Here is a 20587-nt window from a genome sequence, read left to right as displayed (position 1 = left end):
TGGTAATGTAATATATGTACTGCCTTGCCAAGGCCCTAAAGTTTATGTTATGATACTCATTTGCTCTGAAGAGATACTTAAGGAATGATAAAGAAACTAAGGAAACCTGTGGGATGTCTTTGTTACTTTTTTAAATTATCAGTTTTATGGACATACTCAGTGTGTAAACAGCAAATGTTGGTACCATCCTTACCCTTATCCCTGTGTCCTCCCCCTCCAGGGACCCTCCACATTAGGGATGCCGGTTATTCCCATGTGGATTGTGATTTGTGCATTGTGGGGTTAGCCATCAGTAATGGGGAAGAACCAATATCTCTGTGCATAAAGTCCCAACTTGTGGCTCTAACAATCTTTCTGTCCCTCCACATTTCCACGAATTTCCCTGAGCCATGTTAGTTTCGTTTTAGGTCTACTTCAGTGATGGGCTCTTGGGAGCCTCTGTGTCTCTGGATATCTGGTTTGGTAGGAGTTGAGTGTTCTCTGTGTCTATCTCCTTCACCCTTGTGCTGATACCAGGTTTGCCAAGAAAGCAGCACTCTTAATCATTTCCCCAGTAACTCTGTGGTTTCAGCTGGGGCCCTGATGAGGTGTAATCTTTGTTACATTCTTTAAAAATTTTATTTATTTATTTGAGAGAAAGAGGAAGAGAGAGAGAGAGAGAGAGAGGGAGGGAGGGAAGGGGGGGGGAGAATGGGCACACCAGGGCCTCCAGCCACTGCAAATGAACTCCAGTGGCATGTGCCACCTTGTGTGTCTGGCTTTACATAGGTACTGGGGAATCAAACCTAGGTCCTTTAGCTATGCAGGCAAGTGCCTTAACTCCTAATCCATCTCTCCAGACCCTCTTACATTTTTGAAGCTTGTTCTTACATCCTCTCCCTCAACCTTCATTCTTCTAATCTCTCATACGTAACTGTTGTGCATGTTTCTCTGGTTGTTTATTTTGACTTTTTTTTAAGCATTAGTTTTAGAGTAGTAAGAGACAGATGAGAGAGAGACATGCGTCTTATTGTAAGAGAAGGGGGAAGTATTGGAATGAAGCTGGGTATGTGTGTATCTGCATTCCCTGAACTCTTTTACATTCATAATTTGTACTTTATCTTTTTTTTTTTTTTTTTTTGTTCGAGGTAGGGTCTCATGCTAGTCCAGGTTGACCTGTAATTCACTAGGTAGTCTCAGGGTAGCCTTGAACTCATGGCTATCCTCCTACCTCTGCCTTCCGAGTTCTGGGATTAAAGGCGTGTGTGCCACCATGCCCGGCTCATAATTGTACTTTTTTTTTTGGCAGATAAAGTTTTACCTAAATGAGGCTAGGCCTCCATTTTTCTCAAACAGCCCTGCTTATTGTTTGTGTTCTACTGTTGTGGTTTTATTTTCTTCCCTATAATTTGTTTTCTAAAAGGTTCTGAAGGCCAGTGAATGTCTCTTGTGTTTATGGCCACCAGGTGGCACTGTTGACATTCTCTTGGTTTGTGTAGGTACTTTGAGGAACTCCTTTTGGGAAGTATGCAGCCTTGGATAAGAGGCAGAACAGATGAACATGTGTTATGTATATAAATATGGTTAGTATAATTGCATACAATTCAGTTTTCATTACAGCGAATTTTAAGGCATTGTCCATATCTCTGTTAAGGTGGAATTTTGTGGTATTGAATGTTATATGTAGTGAATGGACTGTTGGCTGGGACATGGAAATATTTTTGTTAAAATGCTATTTGTTTTAACAGGATTTGATCTGAACATATATACATATGTCAGTATGTTTCGTACATGTGAATCTAATAGCTGGGGACAAGCTGGCCGAGTTGATTTTGTTAGTGTCTAGTAGACTTGGATGAAGTCTGGCTTTAGTTCTTATTCCAGACCCTGCCTTAGGAACAGATGGAAGAGCCAGGTCTGTGGGTGTGGGGGGTGTGCGTTGAAGAACATGTGGAGAAGAAGCAGGGGTGTGTGTGTGTGTGTGTGTGTGCGCGCGCGCATGTGTGCACGCTTAGATTACTAAGATGCGGAGAAGAAGCAGGTGTGTGTGTGCGTGTGCACGCTTAGATTACTAAGATGTGGAAAAGAAGCAGGGGTGTGTGTGTGCATGTGTATGCATGCTTAGATTACTAAGATGCGGAGAAGCATGTGTGTGTGTGTGTGTGTGTGTGTGTGTGTGCGCACTTAGATTAATAAGATGTAGAGAAACGTGTGTGTGTGTGCATGCGTGCACGCACACTTGCTTGCTACTAGTTTGGGATTCAACTTTTTCTGTAAATGACCTTGAGCTTGAATTTTTGTTGTTAAAATTGACAATTGGAACTTTTGATTGTGAAAACCAGTCATTCCATAGAATTATCTATAGTTTTGGCCTTTTAATGCTTACTGTGAACACTGTACCTGTCAGTATAGGAAAAATGGAAAAAGTTTGTGGTCTCTGGCTCCTTTTGGTTCAGTGGAAAAAGTGATAATTATGATCTGCTTTTCTAAAAATCATGGTAAATGTTTAGTCTGCAGTGTCAATTTCTGCAGGCTGTTTGTGGTTTGTAAGAACTGTTGCTAAAGAGAAAATTTATACCACTTAAAATAGAGGCGAGTTGGACTTCAAAGAGGATGATAAGCATTAGTGATGGGTTTGATGAGGGATCACAGCAGTTGAGAATTTCGAAACTTAGCTTCCTGGCCATAGTCTAGTAATTTGTTTCATCCTCAAGTAAGGATGGACAACTGTTAGGGACTGAAAGCATGATGGAGACTAGATCAGAGGTCTTGGGAGATGGTGAGGAAGGAGCTCTGGGTTCAGGCAGGATGCAGGCCACAGACCCAGCATCTGGGGGTGGAAGAAAACGAGAGCTGGGTTTAGACACACCCTGCATGCAGCAGTCTTACGGCCTCACTTTTTGTAGCCCTTTTCCACATGTATGAAAGAATAAAAGACTTCATGACATGTTGTCAGCATTAAAATAACGTACTTCATAGTGGGTGCTCTGAGAATAGCAGCCAAAAGGGAGCAAAAGCCCAAAGTGGACTGGGGAGATGACTCAGTGGGCAAGAGCACTTGCTATGCAAGCGCAAGGACCCGACTTTTATCTGCAGCACTCATGTAAAAGTCAAGCATATGCCTGGAACCCCAGTGCTGAGAGGCCAGACACGGAGGGATGGCTGGGACACTGGTCCAGCTTCACCAAGAGACTTTGTCTCAGGGAAATAAGGAGGAAGAGCGATGGAGGACGCCTGATGTTCTTTGGCCTCTGCACGTGGGCAGTGTGCCTATCTGTACACACAAGCACACACACATGCCAGGGACAAAGCACCTAGAAGAGCAGAAAATACTTGCTTCTCCTGAGGAAAAACACATTGCTAGGAAGTTTTAAACACATACTGATTTCCGCATTGGTTCAGCCTGCTATCACGCGGGCATGTGCACACCACTCTCTGGTTTTGTTTCCTAGATGGTTTATGGAATTAGTCACTGGACCCTGTGACCAGAGCTGCCTTCCACTTTGTTCTATGCTTAGCCTTTGATTCGTGTATCCCAAGTGAAAGGTGCCGTTGACAGGCCATTGTACTTGATGGCTTTGTTCTAGGTGGGTTTCTAACCTCACACCTTGCAGCTAGATTTGCAACTAGGGAGAGAAGAGACAGCAAAAATGGGCAGGAAAATAAGTTTCTGTGCAGCAAACTGCTCTCTGGAACGTTTCTAAAATACTATAAGCTTTTGTAATTTGTACAATCTAAGCAGCTGTATTACAACTGGTCCCGGTCAAGGGCATCAAACTGACATCACACATTTGAGTGTCATTTTAATACAGTGTTACTTACATGTTGAGCTTTGAAATTGGTGCCTTTTAATTGTTTAATTTATTTCTGAAAATTTTCCAGACTTTGATGTGGTGCCTGTAATTAGCACCAGCAGCACGTGCTCGTGAACAGCGCTCTGTGCAATGTCACAGCCTCTGTTCTCTGAGGCTGTGGTGTGTCCTCATGTGGATCTAGGAAGGGGTGGTGGGGTATGGTGGGCGGGGGAGAGCCTCACTCAGCATGATAGACTAATGAGAGCCAGACACGTGTGTTAGGAAAATACTTAGTTTTAGCACCTAGAAGCCTTTTCTAGTCCTGCAGTAACCTCTTTGTCCTACATTCTGTAGGGTCCCAGGGATGAGTACTCTTTGCAGCCTGGTGCAGACTGTGAGGTGCTTACTCTTCTCATGTTGCTTAGGAACATGAGGCTTATGCTAAGATCATAGAGGTGGGTTAGCTTCATTTTATTTTTTTCTGGAAGAGATATTGTTTCTCTACAGGTGAAGAATATTGGCCTCCGTGCACCCTTACAGCTAGGGAGATTTGGGGGAAGAGGAAGGAGAGAAAGGCTACTGCTTCCAGAGCACTTGCTGTGTGTTTGGCTCTTTGTGTCTGTGACCTTGCTAGCCTTCCCAGCAGTGCTGGGAACTTACTTCCCTGTAAGATGAGGATATGAAAGGTGGAGAAATTTTAGTGGTTAAAGCGCTTGTCTGCAAAGTCAGAGGACCCAGACTCAGTTCCCCAGTATGCCCCAAAAGCCAGATGCACAAGGTGGCATATGTATCTTGAGTTCATTTGCTGTAGCTATAGTCCCTGACACACCCATTCCCCCCATCTCTTTCTCTCAAAGAAATATTTAAGATACAGATAAAATATTAAAATGAGGTTATGAGTGCATCTGTCCTCGAGGGTCATTTCAGAGTATGTGTCACAATCTGTTTTAGCATTTTACATTCCTGTGTTATGGAAAATAGATAGGTAAAAAACAATGGATAGCTAAAAACAGTAGCATTTGAACAAAACAAGATCAAGTGAGGTTAACTGATTTTATTACCACTGCGTATTCCCTAAAACTAAAGCATGCTGTGTCCTGGAAGGTTGGAGTGAGTGTAAAATAGTGACAAACCAAGTTTAACCTTCACGGTTTCACACTGAGGTTGAGATGTCTGGTGGCATTTGATAGAAGAGAAAATATGTGTTGGTCAGGGATTTGCCTATGCAAAACTTACTGATGGATTAGTTGTGAACAGTCACTGTTGAGGAGGGATGGAAGAGGACTAAAAAGGGGTACCATTGCTGTAAGCCAGTAAGACCCCAAACATCACCATTAGTAGGTGGCCCTTTTCAAAGGTGTGGATTCCTGGACTTCATCACTGAGGTACAGACTCGCCAGGCTAGGGGTACATCTGGGGAAGCCGGGTTTTATTGCTGGGATTTTTTTTTTCATTGTTCTGCACCTTATTTTCTGAGATAGGGTCTCTCCCATTTGTGCGGCCCAGCGGTTCCCCGTCTGTCTCAGGAGTGAGTGCTGGGGTTATGAGGCATTTCACCACCATGAATTAGAGGCCACCTTGAGATTACATAGTGAATTCCAGGTCAGCCTGTATTATAACAAGACCCTATCTTAAAAAAAAAAAAAAGGGCTGGAGAGATGGCTTAGAGAGTGGTTAAGTGCTTGCCTGTGAAGCCTAAGGACCCCGGTTCGAGACTCGGTTCCCCAGGTCCCACGTTAGCCAGATGCACAAGGGGGCGCACGCGTCTGGAGTTCGTTTGCAGAGGCTGGAAGCCCTGGTGCGCCCATTGTCTCTCTCCCTCTATCTGTCTTTCTCTCTGTGTCTGTCACTCTCAAATAAATAAATAAATAATTTTTTTTTTGAATAAAAAATTACACCGTAGACCCTTTAGCAGTCATAGTTATAGATCTGTCATCCAGTAGAAGATTGGGGTGTTTTCCCAGTTCACAGATGATGGGGAACTTGCTATTGAGGCTGAAAAGGCAGCTCTCTCATCTGTCAGTGAGCAGAGGATTCAAGAAATTGGCTGAGGTGTGTTTATTTCCAATTAGACTCTCCATAGTGATGTGTAAACTGTATATACCATGTACAGTGTACACATTAGAAGAGGAAGTCAGATGAGTACCACAATTAGAAAAACTCAAAGCGCAGTTTGTTAAGCCTTGTAGCTAGAGACTAGACTTTAAAAGAAATGTGATCGTGTTAGAGATGGCTTAGCGGTTAAAGCACTTGTCTGCAAAGCCGAAAGACCCAGTTTTGACTCCCTGGAACCTGTGTAAGGCAGACGTGCAAGTTGGTGCATGCGCATAAGGTCACACGTGCACACGAGGTGGCACATGTATCTGGGAGCTTGATTGCAGTGGCTAGAGGCCCTGGTGTGCTCATATTCTCTTCCCCCCTTCACTTGCTGTCTCTCAAACAAAAATTAAAAGGTAACATGATTAAAATATAATATAAGAAGGATGAATATAGACTAAATTTAGGAGAGCTGAGAGATTCTGAAATGTCCAATTCCAGTGATTCATTTGTTAGCCATGGTGACTTCTTTTTTTTAAACAAGGTTTTCTAGGTAGAGTGTCACTGTAGCTCAGGCTGACCTGGAATTCACTATGTAGTTTCAGGGTGGCCTCCAAGTTACGGTGATCCTCCTACCTCTGCCTCTGAGTGCTGTGATTAAAGGCATGTGCCACCACACCTGGCCTCCATAGTGACATTTTTAATAAAATTGCCAAAATGAAGAAAGGGACATGTGATCTTTGAGATTCACAGAAGGTTCCTGAACTTTTGAGAATGGTGTCAAGAACAAACACTAAAACCCAAATAATGTAAAGCATTTGTATGAAATATAAAGAAGGGATAGTGTGCTTGTAATACGTGTTATAGTGGTAACAAAAAAGAAGTGTGGTTTTACTCTCATTTAACTGACATTTTTCCTTCCCACTAAGCAAATGGCTTTAAACAATAAAGGTGCAGATGTATTTAGAAATCCTTCAAATAAATAACCATGAATACATTGTTTGCCAGGAAAGACAAAACATGTGACTGATTTTCAGACTTGGGGAACATTGAGAGGTAATTGAGAGCCAAGTGTGGGGCTCCTGGGGCCAGAACCCTGTACAGCTCTGTGTGGTCCTGCAGCAGCGGGCTCAGCGGAGACTGCCAGGCGAATCTGCTCCCAAGAACTGAAGACACACTTGCAAAATATTGGCTGTTAAACTGGATGCTACTTTTTTTTTTTTTTGAGGTAGAGTCTCCCTCTAGCTCAGACTGACCTGGAAATCACAATGTAATCTCACGCTGGCCTCAGACTCACAGTAACCCTCCTACTTCTGCCTCCTGAGTGCTAGGATTAAAGGTGTGCACCGTCACGTTAGGCTGGACACATTTTAACTGCAAAAATTAGTTGACATCTAAGAGATTACATAGTATTTAGGGTTTATAAGTCTGGAAAGATAGGTACAGGATGTTAAAAGCTGTTCCCTTGGATGTTGATGGAGTTCAGGAATTGATTTTTTTTTTTTTTTTTTGCTTCTGTGCATTCTGTCACTTTGCTATAATGGCCATGGCCTCTGTTTGTTAGAAAGGGGCACTGAGCAACTGGCACCAACTTGTAAATGTAGCTAAGTACCAGTAGTAGGGTAAGAAGAGGAACCAAATGACAGTCATATATTTATTTACCTCACTTCTTTTTTGGGCGCAGTACAGACTGGCGGTAGAATGAGTTCCAAAGAAGGCGATGTCTTTAGGGGACAGTTCCATTAAGATAGTTACAGGGCTGGTGGCTCATCTGGTGGCCCCTGAATATTAATGAATTCGTCAGTAATAGTCTGGTGGGGAAATTGTTTTTGTGGGTGCTGTCCTTGGTTCTGACCCATTCACTGTGTTTGTCCCCAGCATGAGCTGAAGACTTAGCCTGTGTGCTGATTGTCCAGGTCTAGTGAAGGCACCCATTCTTCTGATGCCTGACCCCAGAGTTGTAGAGAAGGGGTGAATGATTCACACAGAGCTGTAAAGGTGCATTATAGTAAGGATACATATAAAGTCTATATGATGCCCCCCCCCCCCGCAAAAAAAAAAACAACTGGCTACACAGTTACAGAATGAGGGGAAATTGTTTTGGGGAGGAAAACTTGTAGCCATCTTAGGAATCTAATGTGATAGGACCGTTTAAGGGAAGGCAGTTTAGTCTTGGACTGTGTAACTAACTAAGGTAATGACAAGTAAAAGGAAAGATACTAGGAAGGGCACGTCTTTGTTCTCAGGAGAGAACTTGGGTATTAGGTCTAGTCCAGGGTAGAATTAGTGTATGGTGGGCCTGGGAACCATAATCAACACTGTGACTGCGTGCGTCATCATGAGACTTGAAGATCTCAGTGTGCAGAGCAAGCCCTCCCTTCCTCGCCCCGCCCACCCGCTAGAATAACAGACACACATGTTCACATCTAGCCTGGAAAGCATTTCTTTGACATCATTTCATTTTGATCCTTTTGAAGTAAGCCAGTGATTATTGTCTGTGCTTCATGCAGATAAGGAGACCATCCAGTGACTCAGTCCCTGCTTCTTAACACTCTTAGAGCTTAGTGCTACCGTACCACTTCCCCCAATTACAAGACAGCAAGCACAAGCCTTGTAGAGTGCTTTATTGTTTCTGAAATCTTTTTAAAAAGCTGTTTAATTTGATTATTGGGTGGGAGGAGTTGAGATAGAATCTCATTCTAGTTCAAGCTGACCTGGCACACACTGTAGTCCCAGGCTTCTGTCTTCTGAATGCTGGGATTAAAGGCGTGCACCACCATGCCTGGCTTTTTCTCTGTTCTGAAAGGAATGGTAGCTGGTATGTGTCCATCCCCCTGCCTGCTTCCCTTTTCTTCTCTTGTTAAGGATATACTTTGTAAGGACACATCATGTATTGGTACCATTACTTCCCTCCTTCCTGTCCCCAGTCCACTGAGGGTCCATCTTGTTGGGGTTTCTGGTACTCCCCATGGGGTTGTGGGTTATGCATTGTGAGAGCAGAAGTCAGTCATTGGGTGGGGCGGTATGTCCTCCTGGCCTGTGGTTGCAGTCTTTCTGCCCTCTCTTCCACAAAATTCCCTGAACCTTGGTGGGTGTGCCTTAAGTCTACTTCAGTGTTGAGCTCTCAGGAGCTCCTGGGTTTCTGCTTTGGTGTGTATTGCGTATCCTCAGGGTCTGTCTCCATCACCCTGGTGCAGATTGTCAGGCTGTTCATGGCAGCCGGCCTCTTGTTCATCTCACCAAATCCTCTGTGTTTTTACCTGGGCCTGGGCTGAAGTGTGAGGGGTGCTTTATCTCCTTGGGTCTTGCTACTTTCTGTAAAAGAAGAAAAGATTCTCCAGTGGAGAGAGAAGTCTGCATAGGTTAAGTGGGATAAACAGTGTTAATTTAGAGAGGTTTTGATGGATGTAGGCCCTCTTTTGGCCAAAGGCTGGTGGGAGGTTCTTGTTGGGAGACCATAATCTTGATCTCCATGGGATTCTGACCTGGTGCCTGCTCTAGCGATGGGTTCCTTTCCACTGAACACATCTTTTAACCAATCAGGAAGCCACTGGTTACCCACCAAGGCTGTGTGCCACCATTGCACAGGTGTGTATGTCTTGTCAGGCTGGTTGCTTTTGAATAGCTTGCTTACACTATTATTGGCCACTTGCCCCCAGTAGCTCATGTAGTGCTTTCCAGTATGAAATGAGTGAATTATCTGGGGACTGGCTCTCTTCTGGATTCCGGACAGGTCTCTTGGTGTCCTGTAAACTTCCTTCCTTTTTCTGTTTTGTAGAGCAAGGCTTAGATCACATAGCAGAAAACATTCTTTCGTACCTGGATGCCAGGTCTCTGTGTGCCGCAGAGCTGGTGTGTAAAGAATGGCAGCGAGTGATCTCGGAGGGCATGCTTTGGAAGAAGCTGATCGAGCGAATGGTGCGCACTGATCCTCTGTGGAAGGGCCTCTCAGAAAGGAGAGGGTGGTAAGTACTGCGCTGCATTCTTTCACATAAAGGTGCACTAACATACAGATGGGTTGATAACTCAAGGTAATAATAATTACAACTTGTTAACCCATTTAAAAATATTTATTTATTTGTAATGAAAGGCGGGTAGAGGGCATGCCAGAGTCTCTTGCCACTGCAGGTGAACTCCAGACACATGCATCACTTTGTGCATTTGGCTTTACATGAGTATTGGGGAATTGAACATAGGCGGTTGGTTTTGCAAGCAAGCCCCTTTAATTGCTGAGCCATTTCTCCAGTCCTGTTGCTGACCTGTTTTAAATAGGGAGAAAATGCCGGGTGTGGTGCACACACCTTTATCCCAGTACTTGGAGGCAGCAGTAGGAGGATTGCTGTGAGTTTGAGGCCAGCCTGGGGCTATAGAAGGAGTTCCAGGGCAGCCTGTACTAGGATGAGACCTTGTTTTGAAAGAGACGGGGTAAGGGGGGAACGAAGGATCAAAAAGGGGTTAAATAAAGCTGTTAGAATTTCCCCTCTGACATGTTATTTCCTATATATTACTTTGGCTGGATGAGTTGGCTTTTAAAAGCTATGAATTGATGCTCATTTAAAAAAATATTTTATTTATTTATGAGAGGGAGAGAGAGAGAGAGAGAGAAACAGGTGCGCCAGGGCTTCCAGCCACTACAAATGAACACTAGATGCATGTGCTACCTTGTGCATCTGGCTTACGTGGGTACTGGGGAATTGAACTGAGGTCCTTTGGCTTTGCAGGCAAGTGCTTAACCACTAAGCCATCCCTCCGTCCCTTCTTATTCTTTAGGCAATAGTACTCTTACAAAGAGATGAGGCAGAAAATATGAGAGCCAAGTATGGCTGAATACAGGGCCTCACTCATGCTGGACAAGTGCTTAACCACTGTGTTATCTCCCCAGCCCCAGTGATGCCATTCTGCTGTTCTTGCTCCTGGTTAAAGAATGGGAGGCATAGCCACAGTGCTTGCCAGAGGGAACCTGGAAATTTAGTGAAGCTTTGTAGCTCTGTACTTGCTGGTGGCTCAGCCAGCACAGAGAAAAAACACAGAGGTTCGATGTGGTCAGGGGATGGGCTAGGGTTATGTTTTCTCTGGGGAGGGGGTTAATGTGGACTAAGTTGGGCTGATCTACAAAGCTATATTAGCATTTGCTAAACTCTAAAGTGAAAGGGTTGATTATCTGTAAGATGATCCTCAGAAAACCGTCAGAGAGATGTGTTGTACCTAACTGCTTTCTACATGGAGATGTAGTCAGAAAGCTTATATTGAAATTGTTACAGCTCAGTACAAGAATAGACACAAATGATATAGCCTTTTTAGGTACCATGTTTAAGTAAAATTTTACTCTTTTATGTGCAGAAATTTAACAGCTGTTTTTATTTGCCAGGGATCAGTACCTGTTTAAAAACAGACCCACAGATGGCCCTCCCAATTCATTTTATAGATCATTATACCCAAAGATTATCCAGGATATAGAGGTAACTATGATTTATCTGTTTTATGTACTCAACTTATTGAATTGTCTCAAAGTGTTTTTTTGTTCTAAAGTGACGGGACTAGTTGTATTTGTAGAGTAAGTGTTGCAGTGAATGTGAATGTAACAAGGTACGGTCTGCAGTTCTTTTTGGGGTGAGTCACGCCCCCTTTCTGGGGGGACTTTTTTAAAAATATTTTTTTTTAATTTTTTTTAATTTTATTTATTTATTTGAGAGAGAAAGACAGATAGAGGGAGAGAGAGAGAATGGGCGCACCAGGACTTCCAGCCTCTGCAAACGAGCTCCAGACGCGTGCGCCCCCTTGTGCATTAAAAATATTTTTTATTTTTTATTTATTTATTTGAGAGTGATGGACAGAGAAAGAGGGAGAGAGAGAGAGAGAGAGAGAGAGAGAGAGAGAGAGAGAGAGAGAGAGAGAATGGGTGCACCAGGGCCTCCAGCCACTGCAAACGAACTCCAGACGCGTGCGCCCCCTTGTGCATCTGGCTAACGTGGGTCCTGGGGAATCGAGCCTCGAACCAGGGTCCTTAGGCTTCACAGGCAAGCGCTTAACCACTAAGCCATCTCTCCAGCCCTGGTGGGACTTTCTGAAACATGAAATGTATCTGTAAGGTTGCCAGCTAATTAAAACCTTACCCCCAGATCAACTTTTCTTTCTAATTTGATGAATTTTCCACACAAGGCCTGGTTTTTTAGGTGAGTATGGTTTTACATTTTGAGCCATCTGTAGAGAAGGAGACTTTACCCATAGTTTCCTCTGTATTTTATCTGTAGTTTTTCATGAAAATGGTTCAGAAATTCATCTAAGCAGCTGTTAAGTAGGTTTTCTAAAGAGCAGATCATGCCCTGGACCAGTATTGATTCAGTGTCACATTGCCATCCAGTAAAGCTGTCAGCTTGTTGGGAAACACTGGCAATGCTTGATATTGTTCTGTGTCCTAATGAGTTTGGTTTTACTATTTAGCTCTTTTCCTTGAACCAAGAAAGCTGTGCACCGGCATTTCTCATTACCTCTTTCACATTGTTCTTGGCTAGTCCTGGTTAGTTCACTGTTCTTCCAGAAATGGGCAGGCTTCACTAGTTCAATGCTGTCTCTCCTACATCATTTACACTTAGCTTCCCAAATGTAAAGTAATCGCCCTGCCCCCCAGGTGATGAACATTAATGCCACAGAGCCAGAATTCATTAACGGAGAAATGTGCTTTTCTTGAGTCCTGTCTGTCTCCCGCCCCCCCTTTTCAGGCACATGTGAACTAACAGATCCATTCCATTACAGGTAAATCTGTATGTGACAAATATCATTAAAGCCTTCCAACCTTTTAGTGAAAAGAGTTAAATAACTTAAACAAATCATAAAGTTTAGGGGTTTATTGACTCTGTTAGTTCATAGCTTAGAATAAGTTGTCTGCCAGTGTTAGTAAGTGAGGTATAGTTAACTATAATCCTATAGCCATGTCTCAGGAGAGATTGTGTTGTCTCTTATTATATCTCGATAGCTACACTGAGAACATTACTTGTATATATGCCTCGGAAACTGACATTACTTTCTGTTCTTTGGAGAAAGTGACTTACCAAGTATCTCCCTATTTCCTTGAGTTATTTTTATCATTTCATTTAATTTTGACATGGGTGCTGTTTAAAGCCAGTCATTAATAAATAGGAATGCTGGAATGACTTTATCAGGTTGTGGTTTAGTGACATAGATTATTTTATTTAGTCATCAGGACTACTGTTATTATGGACAGCATGTGACACCACCTCCCCTAACCATTTCTTGGGGCTGAAATAATACCTTAGAGCTAGCTAGCAGAGGAGGCAGATGCGAGGGGAAATGGAGCCATGGGGGAACCCTGTTTGACACAAAACCATCCCATCGTGGTGGTCTTCCCAGACGTTCTTAAGTGTGGTTTGGGAAAACCCACTGCTGGGCCACAAGAGTCTCCTTCAGATTTTTGTGGGCTGAAGTTTCTTAGTGTAAGAGATGATGTTTATAGTTTGGTGTGTTCAGTAATAGTAGTAGTGACAGGATAATGTGCCACCATGGGAGCACTTCTGTGCCAGAGACCATTAGCAGTTTATAGTGTATCTTCTCATTGGGCAGTCTGGAAAGAACCTGAAAAGTAGGTCAAGTCTATATTTAAAATTAAAGACATCAACTGAAAAGGGTGAAATTTCTTTGCCTGGACTTATAGCTAGTGGGCAGTAGGGTCTGGGATGAGTTACACACCAGTCTTTTGCCCTTTGTGCAAGCTGTGTTTGCACCATAGATCCATGAGTGCACCTCAAAACGGAGCTGTTCGCCTTCCGATAGATCCATAGATAAAAGGGAAATGTGAGCCGGCAGTGCTGGTGCACACCTTTTAATCCCAGCACTTGGAAGGTAGAGGTAGGAGCATCACCGTGAGTTCGAGGCCCGCCTGAGACTACATTGTGAATTCTAGGTTAGCCTGAGCTAGAGTGAGGCCCTATCTTTAAAAAAAAAAAACAAAAAGTGAGACGTGAGCTTGGCTTCATCCATGGTGGTAGATGTGAGCCCCCATAATAATTATGTCTCTTGTGTTGGATAATTCATGTAGACCATTCACTTAATTTTATAGTATTCATATTATTATCCCTGAATATCTCTCTATTTCCTGTAATCAGGGGAACCTGACACTTTCAGAATTTGCTAAATTGTTAGGTAGAAGAGATGAGCTTGTAGCTGAGGTCTATAGCTTGTTATTTTCATAGTGGAAAATCCAAGCAGTGAGGGGAAAGAGGCATGTTGTTTTATGCTAACTGAATTTCAACTTGTCTTATCTTCCTCCAAGTGTGCTCCGCATCCTTGACTCTACTTGAAAAACAACTTCTTTTTTTTTAAAATCTTTATTTATTTATTTATTTATTTATTTATTTATTTATTTATTTGAGAGTGACAGACAGAGAGAAAGAGGCAGAGAGAGAGAGAGAATGGGCGCACCAGGGCCTCCAGCCGCTGTAAACAAACTCCAGATGCGTGCGCCCCCTTGTGCATCTGGCTAACGTGGGTCCTGGAGAATCGAGCCTTGAACCGGGGTCCTTAGGCTTCACAGGCAAGCGTTTAACCGCTAAGCCATCTCTCCAGCCCGAAAAACAACTCTTGAGTTAAGATCAGATTCCTTGGCCTTCTTTTATCCAGTGACTGGAAAGGTAGTGTGTAAAAAGGTTTGAAGTGTATTGAAAGGTAAATGCGCACTGAATCCCATGGACGTCACGCCCCGTCCTCCCACATTGCCCATACATGGCTGTAAAGTCTCATGCTGTGCAGAGTGGCCAGTTCACAACACACCTTCCTGTTTTTCCTTCTTCTCCTCCTGTCTCCTGGACTCTATCCACTCCCAGCTTGGGCTCTGGAGAGCAGAGGGAGCATTCCTTTCTGAACTTTGCCCTTCCACATTGACCCACCAGAAATTGGCAAAATTGCAAGGAAATGTAGACAACCTGGCTTAATGTGGCTGGCTCCTGTTATTCAGGAAATGAGGATGTGAGAAATGAAGTCTGGGGAGAATAAGTACACATTCTTAGCTTTCTGCAAAGGTTCGTCTCTCCTGGGTGTTCTCGCCACACAGGGTTTACAGGGCCTCTGCATTAAAAAGGAATTCCTGGAAAACCCGAGGCCAGCTCTGAAGCATTCTCTCCTTTGTGTCTAGAGGCATCGCTGCCAGGGTTGTTGTCATAGTGGCTTATGGCTAGCCACTTGGCGGAGTGTATTAATGTCATAGCCCAGGTCCAGGTCCCTCCTCTCAGGCTTTCTTCATTCATGCACACTCCAGGTGTTTCTCCACAGACAGGTGAGCTCTGGTCTAACAGATTTCTACCACTTCTGATGTCCAGATCTTCGACTCTTCCCTTTTGCCGTGTCAGAGCGTGACAGACTTCATCGCGGGCTGCACCCCTTCCTTCTCTTTACCTCACTAGAGAAAGGATCCAAAGTGCTGTCCTTGGAGCAGGCCACTGGGGAATGATGGTGTGTTGTATCACACCTTGTAATAAACCGCATTATATTCGGGGAGACTAGAGAGCTTTTTTGTGGTTCGCAAATTTAATGTTAACATTGTCCTGAGTAGAAAATGCTGAGACTTGCCCACCCACCCAGTTGTGTTTAGGCTTCTAAAAATAATGCTGTTCTTCTATCCTCAGACATCTGTTTTCACTCTGTTGCCAATTGCAATGCTGTTGTATACTCTTGTGTACCATGGCTACCTTCCCAGTATTTTGAAAATTTGCACAGGGTAAGGGGATTTTACAACTTTGACAAAACATGAAATACTCCTGTGCAGTAGCTGTGGCACATGACACGGCTGGCATCCACATGACACAATGGGCAGGAAAGAGCAGGGCACTTGTGGAGGGCTTGTGCTCCTGCCATAGGCATTCAGGCAGTAGTCTAGTTATATTTGAAGGCCAAGCCCCTTCCTGGACCTGTTAGGGAGTTCCAGGCTGTCAGTGATAAATGCCAGCTGAGACCAGTACCAGGCCACTGCTCTGATGAGTGTCATTCTCAACAGGCACTGTGATGAGTACATCACAAACAATGTCAATTTACTTACATTCTGCTCTTCCCAAGTCGTAGAGGAGGAGACTGCTGCTCAGGCACTCTGAGTCATTGGCCACGGCTACTTGACTTCAGTATTTGCTGCTACCAAGGGCTGCCTGCCAGTTTTTTTTTTTTTCCTCCCCTTTGGTTTTTCAAGGTATGTTCTCGCTCTAGCCCAGGCTGACCTGGATTCACTCTGTATTCTCAGGGTGGCCTTGAACTCACAGCAATCCTCCTACCTCTGCCTCCCAAGTGCTGGGATTAAAGGCGTGTGTAACCATGCCCAGCTCCTGCCAGTCTTAAAGGGAGGGCCTGGAGGAATGGCTAAGCAGTTAAGGCATTTCCCTGCAAAGTCAAAGGACCCAGGTTCGATTCCCCAGGACCCACATAAGCCAGATGCACAAAATGATGCATGCATCTGGAATTTGTTGACAGCAGCAGAAGGCTGTAGCCATACCCATTCTATCTGCCTCTTTCTCTCCCCACCCAATAAATTAAATAAATAAATAAACAAACCAGAAAGGAATGTTTAAATAAAAACAGTCAGACTGAAGAACACAAGTGAGAGTTGAAGTTGTTGGACACGGTGCTAGTGTTTGGAGGGGCTGCAGTGAGCAGCAAGTGCTGCTTTTATGTGGGAGTAGCCTTGAGACTTGAGGGGAGGTAGTCTCTAGGGTATCCTGGGGGCTGCATAGCTACCAAGTACTCCCTGTTGAGTTACTGCAAGCTGCCCTTGTCATGGGATTTGGGAGCCTCATGATTTTTAAAGCAGTCCTGACTGGGACTTCACAAAACAATCAACCAAGAATTATGTATAAACTTTTTTTTTTTTTAAATTTAGAAATGTTTAGAAAGTTAGGCTCCTTGCCAGCATGGAGAAGTTCAGGATTTCTTGCCTTCATGTGCTGAGAATGAAAATGTGGTACCTGACGGAGCTACTGAGAAGGCCTGGCTTCCTCACTGTGTGAGGGTCAGGTGAAGCTTTAGTATTGACTGTCATCTGTCTAGCGATCTCAGGAATGATATACCCACCACACAGTGACATTGTGGCCTTTCCCTAGCTCCTCCCCTTCAGCTGACCTGTCCTGCCTTCAGTGCATTAGGCACAGTAAGAGATCATACTCAAGCAGCCTGGAGACAGAGTAGTGGGTGAGCATGTAGGAAATGCTCCCATTCCCTCTATTAAAGGGAAAAAAGTCATTGAAATACAGAGTAAGCAAGCTAGTTATAGATTTGGTAATATTTTAAAACACTTGAGTGTGCTGTGTGGATTTCAAAACAATGCCTGGTATGCATAGGGCATGTTCTGTGTTCTTTTTGGTAATACTTTGGGTCCGTGTGAAGTCGCACATTCTTTACTAACCCTAGTGGCCTCAAAGGCTGTTAGCTGCACGTGAATGTCCGCTGGAAGTCACTGTGTGGGAAGTAGACTAGTGTCTAGTTGATCTTGCTCCTTAGGTCAGTGTTTCCCTGGAATGCTTAATATACTGAGATAGCTTAGTCACTACCTAAAAATACACAATTTCTCCCAGTAATTCTAAGCATTATGTCTGCTTTAAGAAATTCTTTATATTTTGGAGACTGATCTGATGTGATCATTATAGTAGAAATAGGTGTACATGCCTGAAGTTGTACCAAGTCCCTGGAGATTATGACCTAGGCTAGGAAGTCCTGACTTAGTAACGGGTGGGCAGATGGGCTTTTCTTTACTTCTGGAATTTGCGTGGTCCCTCCTTGTGTCCTCCAGGAGTTGGAATTAGTCCATTCTGCATTTTCCATGCTGTCTGTGGCTCTTTGACTCTGACTATTCCCAGGATCCTTGCCTCAAGTAATGGAAGCATTCCCTTTTAAGTATGCATGTACAGATGTCTCCAAACTCCCTTTCTTTTTTTGTAAAATATGAGTAATCATCTCTGCTTCAGCTTTATGTTGATTAAACTAGCTAAGAAATACAGTTGGTCCCTCATATTTATGTGTTTCCTGTCTGCAGGTTTACAAACTACAGATTAAAAACAATGGGGAAAGTTGCATTTATACTAAACATGAATATTTCCTAAAATTTATAATAGCACAACTATTTATATAATATTTACAATGTATTAAAAGTAATCTAGGGCTGGGGAGATGGCTTAACAGTTATGGCGCTTGCCTGCAATGCCACGGGACTCATTCATTTCCCCAGGACCCATGTAAACTAGATGCACAAGGTGTGGTGCTTGTGTCTGGAGTTTGTCTGCAAATCCAAGCCGTCATGCTTTCCAAGTTAAGTGCCTTTGACCATTGAGCCATCTCTCCAGCTTCAGGAAAGGTTAGCTCTTTAGAGATACAAAAGAATACTACAAAAGAAGAGGAATTATGGCTTGTTAACTTGTTCCATACCATCAGAACCAGTAGTTGGGTGCTTATTATAAACGAAGATGAGGTTTATCTCCTTTCTGCAGCAAAGCAAGTAGTTAAGCTTTAGCTACTCAGATAATTATCAAACTCTGCCCTACATTGATTGTAACCAGCCATTATAGTTCTGTTGTCCCCCAATTTCAACTCTTGATGAGTCTTCATAAAAAATGGTATCTTTGGGTCCTGGACAATCCCTCACAGGTGCTACCAAAAGCTAGGCCTTTCAGTGCTCTGCATGCCAGCTACTTTTCTCCCGGAGCTGTACTGATGCTCTTGGGCTAGAGTGCTCCTGGTAGCCCTTTAATCCTGCAGCTGTTCTTGTCATGTGTTTGATGCTGACCCTCCTGAACTGAATTGTTCCTCTTTCATGTTCCTTGTTCCTGGAGCAAGGACTAGCCTGGTAGACACAGGCTTGCTAGTCTCTTAGTAGAAGCTTGGGCCTTTCCAAGAAAAACTGGGTGTGATCCCAGCTAATCTTAGGCCTCAGGCAGGTTGAGCCCTTTCCTTACCTGTGAAAGGAAATAATGCAACCTGCCTTTCAAGGTGATTGGGAGGATCTTTCAGCCAAATAAATTTAATTTAGAGTACAAATGTTCCCTGATGCACAATGTGGTGATTAACCCATTTTAAGTTGAAAATAATGTAGTTTGAAAATATATTCAACACACCTAACATACTGAAGATCCTAACAGTAATTATACTATAGCGCTGTGCTTGTTCTCCCTTGGAATCAACTGGCTGCTGCCACCCAGCATTCCAATAGCTAGCTAGGGAAAAGATCAAAATTCAAATTCCAAGGCCGGGCATGGTTGCGCACACCTTCAATCCCAGCATTTGGGAGGCACTGGTAGGATCACCGTGTGTTCAAGGCCAGCCTGGAACTACATAGTGAATTCCAGGTTAGCCTGGGCTAGAGTGAGACACCATCTCAAAGAAACAAACAAACAAAAATAGCAATTTTCAGTCTTTATTGCACATGTATATTTTTTGTACCATAAACCTTAAAAAATTGGCAAGTTTATCCCTTATAAATCAGTGGTAATCTGTATATCCAGTTTCAGATTCTTTGTGTCTAAAAACTGAGATAATGTCTCTTTTTGTGTGTGTGTATGGGGGGGGCATTTTGGTTTGCTTTTTTGTTTCTTGTCGAGATAGGTTCTTGGTATGCAGCCTAGGCTGGCCTTGAACTTAAATCCTATGCCTCAGTCCTCTCCCCCCCCCCCCCCAGTGCTGGTATTACAGATGTAATTACAGGCTTCTCAGTGGAATGCAGAATGCTTCCTGCTGTTCATTTTGTCCATGGCATCTGTGTCAGTGCCGGGAGTACATGGACGAGCCTGTCCTAGAATGCTGCGTGGATGGCGGCAGGAGAACCTGGTGGAACTTCACCACTTTCACTGTGGGGCTTTGGTCTGCTGGGAGGTTAGACGTGATGGTGCAGTTCCTTCTGTGGGCTTGGTATGCACACCTGCACCGCGTCTTCCCTCCAGGGTTAGACACACACATTGTCAGCATGTGCTTATTGATGGTGGCAGTCTTTTGCCACATATTTGAATTGAGAGTGACATCAGTGAGTTAGTTATTTGCATGGTTTGGGTACAAACGACATTCTTTCTGTGTAGGCTATTTCACATCTAATAGAAAACTCACTGGAAATCTTGTGATAGTGCCTGATAGGCAGGCAGGGAAAGTTTGAGAAAACGGTTGTTGATTAATGTGTTACTTGAAAAAGAACATGATTCCTATTCACAGACAGCTCTGCAAACCAGCATTGGGGTATGGGAAGTATGCTTCTTTTGGAAGCTCCACCAGATTCTGAAACCTAATAGAAAGTTGATTCACAGAAACTCAAGTGTTGCCTCTTTTACCCCTTAGACTATAGAATCTAACTGGAGGTGCGGACGGCACAACTTACAGAGGATTCAGTGCCGCTCTGAGAACAGCAAAGGGGTCTACTGCTTACAGTACGACGATGAGAAGATCATCAGTGGTCTGCGGGATAATTCCATTAAGGTGAACGTACTGCATTTTAAGGATCACGGTTCTGTGTTTACACGTGGCGTGCAGAAGACACTCAGGATCATAGAGCTCTTGATGACTTGACTAGCTGGTGCCATTATTGCCAGCTTATCTGTAAATGATTTCTGGAAAAGGTTCACATGATAACATGAAAAACAACAGAGCAAACTTACTTACTGTATTCACTCACTTTTCATCAGTAAATAAGCTGGATTATTTTCCCATATTCAGTTTGAAATGACAGTTTGTTTTACATGGTTTGTGGCTTATTTCCTCATATTTAAGAAGACATTGAAGGTTTTTAAATGTCCACACCTTTGGTGATTTGT

At 43.6% G+C, this 20587-nt stretch overlaps 1 protein-coding gene across 6 annotated transcripts in view; it reads left to right on the top strand.

Annotated features, from left to right (window-relative positions):
• The window catches only part of Fbxw11 (F-box and WD repeat domain containing 11), a 139687-nt gene that overhangs the window by 94588 nt on the left and 24512 nt on the right, over positions 1 to 20587 (top strand). For all 6 annotated transcript variants that reach the window (XM_004665002.3, XM_004665001.3, XM_004665003.3 and 3 more), the window contains 3 exons: positions 9589 to 9775; positions 11179 to 11269; positions 20115 to 20252. In XM_004665002.3, coding sequence (XP_004665059.1) covers positions 9589 to 9775; positions 11179 to 11269; positions 20115 to 20252 — 416 coding nt within the window. The remainder of the gene's footprint in view (positions 1 to 9588; positions 9776 to 11178; positions 11270 to 20114; positions 20253 to 20587) is intronic.

The sequence above is a fragment of the Jaculus jaculus genome, chromosome 6 (assembly GCF_020740685.1).
Source record: "Jaculus jaculus isolate mJacJac1 chromosome 6, mJacJac1.mat.Y.cur, whole genome shotgun sequence".
NCBI classification, from domain to species: domain Eukaryota; kingdom Metazoa; phylum Chordata; class Mammalia; order Rodentia; family Dipodidae; genus Jaculus; species Jaculus jaculus.
Note: the sequence above shows the minus strand (reverse complement) of the source record. Positions and strands in the feature narration are given on the sequence as shown.